Raw genomic sequence first — 6,274 nt, forward strand, 5'->3', positions numbered from 1 at the left:
CTGTTGTAAAGTTAGTGAGTGAGAGAGCTTAGTTTTACACGGCCTCTTAGCAATATTTCAGCAATATCACGGCGGGGGACACCAGATATTGGTTTCACACATTGTACCCAAGTGGGTAATCGAACCTGGATTTTCGGAGTGGTGAGCGTCCGTACCAGAAGCTTTACCCACTAGGCAACCATGAACGTTAACGTCTTTCATCCATATGAGGAAATGATGATTTGAAACATGTTCAGTTCTATGTCTATACAAGGAACTAAGTTTGCAAGAAACCTTTTCACGGTGATAATGGCGTAATAATTTAAACAAGGAAGTGTGACACTGTGGCCTCCTATCAGTAAAAATACACACTACAAGACGACTCAGGGTAAGGACACTTGATGTGATAATATAACTGTACAGTTTAAGGTGACTCTGAAACAGGTTACATGTGATGCAGATTGACTTTGGTGTTAATTCAGCGAGGAAACAAACATGCACAATTTACTTCTATCGTCTTTTTTCTCATTTGACTGTAAGGATAAATTTTCTAACCGTATGCTGCTTACATTATTAATTATTTGTTGTATTATCAATGCGTCGCTGTTTAAACATTCAGACATCTGTTATTGCGTGCATGTACTATTGTTTTAAAAAACCAAACCTCTATCATTCATCATATCGTTCAGATACATCTGTAAATATGATAGTGCCCAAGTTTATGCTGTACGGTAATCGGCTTGATATGTTTTTGCATTATCACAGGTCATTATTCACACAATATCTGCAACTAGAATTATTCAAACGTTGTTGTTTGTTGTTGTTTTTGTTGAAAATTTATATATTTCAGTCAATTGCTTCAAAAGATACTACAGTAAAAATGCGCGTAGCTATCTGGTTCATACACTCTTCAAAAACAGAAACGCAAAACCCAAATATCAATGAAAATTTGGTGTTATGCAAGAACGTGTAGATCAGCGGACAGCAAAGATACATGAATGAAGTTTTGAGGAACAATGTATTGCTATCTTCTCCATATTTCTTGAGAATTACAGTCATCACATTACTGCTGTCCACGAGATATTGTTGAAGTCAGTACCTCGTATGTCGACCTCCAGGTGCTACCACTGCCCGACACCTCCTGGGTACAGATCAAATCAGTCGTTGGATGTTTAGTTGTGGAATCCTTCTCCATTCCTCCTGCTGCATGTGGAACAACTGTTTAAGATTCTGTGGTGGATTACGATGTCGCCATACCCATACTATTGATCTGATCCCAAAGGTTTTCGATTGGGTTTAGATCCGGGAATCTGGAGAGCCAGGGAAGGGTACTGATATTGTTATTGGCCAGGTAGTCCACGTATTCCGACTACTCGGAGACGGTTCCTGATTGTCCGATCTGACACTCTTCGGGCTCCAAACTGTTCTTGTTTGCCTGATATCGATCGGCGGCATTGAGACGTCCTATTTTCGTGTACAGTACTTGCAAAGATCGTGGCTGAAATTGTGAGATTCGTTTGGGTCTTTTATAGTCACATGCTGCACTCATGCTTTGCACGTGAGAAACAATCATTGTGCTTGATATTCGTGCTGCATTACATCCACGCACATCATGACAATCCTGATTGATAAAACCGTTCAAAATCAATTTTGGTTGCGTTTGGTCAAGCATGATCTTCTAGAACATTCCAGAAACAATGTGCAACCCGTAAAAACTTTACATATGTGTACAAAATTGTAACTTAAAGTATCCTTTTTGAATTTCATTTTGCGTTCCTTTTTTGAAGAGTATATTTCTATATTTCTATTAGAACAGCCCCCCCCCCCCCCCCCCCCCCCCCCCCCCGTGTTATTTTATATGAAGACATTTATATACATGACAGATGTTATCAACTGATTTTGTTGGTCAGACTCATCATCAGCTCATGTCCCTTGTCCTCTTTGTCCGCAAATAAGACGACCAAACGCATCTAGAATATTATTTTGTGTAACGTGAATTGTTTTTATTACAAATGCCCACAATGAAGTCATTTCAAGCAAAGTTCTATTAAGGACATAACTTTTCGTTAGTTATCCTACTTTGATGACTTGGATTGTGTCCACTTTTAAGTCTTTGTCAAACTAATTCTTTGAGTTTTTAAAGTAGTTTTAGTTGGCCTTCGTTTCTCAACAGGTATATCTGATGCTGCTTTAATAATTTGCCAATTACACGTGGAATATCTAAACTCAAGACGTGTGCACTTTAGGTGGTGTATCAAGATATTCTTGGATGGGTTCCGTGCTTCCCACCGAGTCAAGCCCCATCTCCATTTTGGGCAAACTGTATTTGAGGTCATTGTCAAATTTGATTCTGTGAAGATCTGGGTTAGAATTATTGTAAGAGGAGACGTAACGAGATCGGACGGTCAGACTCACTGACTTAATTTATGCATATCATTGTATGTCAGCTGCGGCTTTCGATGGATTGTCTGCTGCCATTGTTTAGCTGGAAAATTTGCTGAGTTCGGCATTTGAGCAGCAAACACACCTGTATGAGGAAAGTTTTCTCTGAAGGTGTGGTCATATTTCATTTTGATAGGATGCACCTGTCCACCATGCTCTCCTCTCACTGATTTCCTTCTTGTATGTCTGATAACGCCTGTAGCAAGTGACTGCATGGAACGATGTTGTGTGTGTACGTGCGTGCGCGCGCGCGTGTGTGTATCTAATGGACTATATGTACCTATTTGAAATCAAATAGATCACGAAAATAGAACATAGAGATAAGATCGTACATAGTTGACAGCTTATTACACAACCGAAAAATAAACAAGTAAATTATTCACAAGTCTAGAAAAAAAAACTTAAGTACTTTCAGAAATTACACATTTTCATGCAATAAATGGCAACGAGTGTCTGTTCATACTGCTGATTAATGCCCTTATTCCTTTACTTCTATTTCGAAATATTTACAATATTAGAAGATGACAGTAACTGGTTACCAATTATTTTGTTGCATTTAAGGCACCACCATGTTCATCAGAGGTCTCCAGATTTGTTGGATTGTGGCAGTATTTGTACCACTTACTCACTCATCGCTCTGTAAGATGCCAACACATACGTGCGGTGATGGACTCTGTGTGTGTGTAATGCAGTATGTGCGGACTGCAGTGGGAAGAACTTGACCTTCATACCTAGAATCGATGCGGGCGCATCATCACTGGATGTCTCATGGAATGTTTTTACAGCCATATCACATGCTTTATTTGTTAATGTTACAACGAGCTATATAGAAATTGTTAAAAATCGATAACTGTAGAATTGACCATATGGCAGCTGACACTTTCCAGGGATTCACGAATCTCACGTGGCTGTCGATGAACAACAACCCGGTTTCTTCTTTGACTCCTGCTTTGTCTACTGCTGTGTTTCCGCGTTTATCCTTTCTAAGCGCGAATGGTCTAAATATCAGTGATATGACATTCATCTATCATATGAAGACGCAGCGTTTGAGACATGTTTCTCTTGATTACAACCAAATAAGCGTCTACAACCATTCTGTGTTTTCGAACAAAAGATATATAATCACAGTGTATGTAAAACGTAATCGTATTTCTCAACATACTTTTGGTACGTCGACATCATTACAACGCTTTAGTATTTCTGAAAATCGCATTAGTACATGCCCTACGTTTTGTAACAACGACAATATTCCCTTTTTTCCAAATTTATATTATTTGGATTTCAGTTACAACTATTTGAGTAGTATCAGTAATGTTTTCAAGTGTCTCCCAAAACTAGAAATACTCTATTTAAATGGAAATCCTATAGAACGCATAGCCAGCAATACTTTTGTTGGCCTCCCGAATTTAAGGCATCTCTCGTTGAGATCTCTGCCCACAAAACCAAACATTGAGTCCTATGCGTTCAATAGCAGTCGCCTGAGGCGATTATATTTGACAAACAGTCATGTATCTTTTGGTACACAGGTTCATGAAGATGCTTTTAGGGGCATACAAATACATAACCTTGATGTAACGGCTAATAGATTTAAGGATGTGACAGAAGATCAAATGCTACTTTTCTTCGGACACTTAAAATATATGGAGAACTTTGATATGGGCTCTTGTCAGCTACAAAGAATTCCTCTGTTCCTTCAGAGAATGAAATATTTAAAGGCCATTTCTTTGTACAGTAACATAATTACAAACATTCCAGAAGGAATCATTTCCAATTTGACTCATCTGAGAAAACTGTGACTTGACCAAAATGAGATAACAACTATTTCTGAAAATGCCATACCGACACACTTACGAGAAACATTATCTGTCATAAACCTAGCAGACAACCCTTTCACGTGTGATTGTAGTCTCAGGTGGTTTATTGACTGGATACAAAGGAACAGCTCCCTATTTCAGCAGTATTCTGAAAGATATGTGTGCAACAGTCCCCAAAAGAGGCACGTAATGCTAAAGGATCTAGTTTTCAGTCAGAACGCTTGTTACTTGACGTTAAATATAATCACAACTACATTAGTCACTCTGTCACTAATCATAGTTGTTGTGTGCTCGGTTTCCTTCCTGTACAAGTTGAGATGGCGTATTCGTCATTTCATTTACATGAAATATTATCGCCCAAAGCGACAAAGGAACACAGAACATAACCAGGAATTTACCTATGATGCCTACATAATTCACAGTGATGACGATGAAGACTGGGTGGTGGACGAGATGATCCCCAAACTGGAGGAACAACATCACTTGAAGTTGTGTATTCCCAGCAGAGATTTCTGTTCCGGCTACATCCTTGACAACATTGACCTGGCCATACAGACAAGCCCTCATGTGATCGTCGTCGTGTCCCCTTCCTTTGCTGATAGCGATTGGTGCCAAGCGGGTTTGATGATGGCCCAGAGCTTCGTCCTTAATATTCGAGCTGACGCTCTCATTGCAGTGCTACTGAGAGAGCCTTACGCTCGAAACCTGAGTCACTCCCTCCACAAGCTGCTCAGTGACACGGCCCACATCACATGGGGAGAAGAGGAGGATGCAAGAGCATCATTTTGGGCAAGACTCACTACAGTTCTTAAAGAACGCATGCGTTCAATGACTGATTGTGAATGTTATTAATTGTTGGCTAGAGGAGGTATATCGGAGCCTAAACCAGTATCTGTGACTTCAAAGTTCTGTTATATACTTTTTTTTGACGCAAGGGAATATTTTATCAATTATGTATCGCCTGAAGGTGCTCCTTGAAAGTGCCTGTCTGAAACCTTTATTACTTTACCCAAGGATTTTTTTCCTTGTGTTTACTGTCCATTTAAATTTGCGTGTGTTTATATATATTTGTTTTGGTGGGGTTCAAGTTTGTAGTTCGATTAAGTACCATTTACAGCGTAGTTGTACGAAGGTTGATTCATAAGCTCTGGGTCTCATATAGAAGGAATTTCGTAACAGCTAATATTTTCGCATGTTGTCATAGATGTGCATCCACAAGCATCGACCCTGTTTTGGCTTTGACAAGGACACGTGGACAATTTACGAAGTTAAGGAAGGTGCGCTTAAACAAACGCTTAAGCAAAACATCTGTGAAAGGATAGAAACCGTATTATGAGTATTATTAGTAATTTTTTCGATTCATTAGTTATATTACAAGTCGTTTGAGTTTGTATATATCTGTACATAGTATATAATGATGTATTCACGACATTGTTATTGCGTGGTTTTGGTCTTCTTTGGACCTACTTTACACACGTGTGTTACTCATATCAAGGAATATTGAATTATGCATTATCTTTCATTATCATTAAACTTTCTGAAATGTGGAAGAATGTTCGTTTCATAGCAGCTATCTGTGTATATGTATATGTATAATCTATGTATATGTATATGTATAAAATATTATGGTTATGTAATATATTGTGTGCGTGTGTTTTGTTGTTGCTTTTGGGGGGGCGTGTTTTTTGGTCGTGTTTTTTATTTGTTTTCGTTTTTGTGGGTTTTGTTTTTTGTTTTTGGTGTATCTAATGATAATTACATACACTTAAATAGTCAGATAAATGTGTTTGTAAATTAGCTATCTTGACTGTAGCAGCTGCTCACCTGCCATAGAATGGTTAGATAAAGGCAAGATACAAGGTATATATCACATGATTTATAATTAATAATCACAAATGTAGATCTATAACTGTCGGCATTTTGCGGAATGGAGGGCAATGAGTAGTTCTAGAACGTATTCAGAGATAATTAATTGAAATAACTTGAATAATTAGAATACGGAAATGTTAAAATAGATTACTTTTTAGATATGAACTCAT

At 38.3% G+C, this 6,274-nt stretch overlaps 1 protein-coding gene across 1 annotated transcript; it reads left to right on the forward strand.

The window, feature by feature from the left end:
• The first annotated feature begins 1,083 nt into the window (after window positions 1-1,083).
• LOC137287881 (toll-like receptor 4) lies at window positions 1,084-5,087 on the forward strand. The gene is made up of 3 exons (XM_067820260.1): window positions 1,084-1,124; window positions 3,638-4,213; window positions 4,406-5,087. Exons 1-3 carry the CDS (start codon window positions 1,084-1,086, stop codon window positions 5,085-5,087), a joined length of 1,299 nt encoding a protein of 432 aa, XP_067676361.1.
• Window positions 5,088-6,274: the final 1,187 nt, after the last annotated feature.

Source organism: Haliotis asinina, chromosome 6 (genome assembly GCF_037392515.1).
Source record: "Haliotis asinina isolate JCU_RB_2024 chromosome 6, JCU_Hal_asi_v2, whole genome shotgun sequence".
Taxonomy (NCBI): Eukaryota; Metazoa; Mollusca; class Gastropoda; order Lepetellida; family Haliotidae; genus Haliotis; species Haliotis asinina.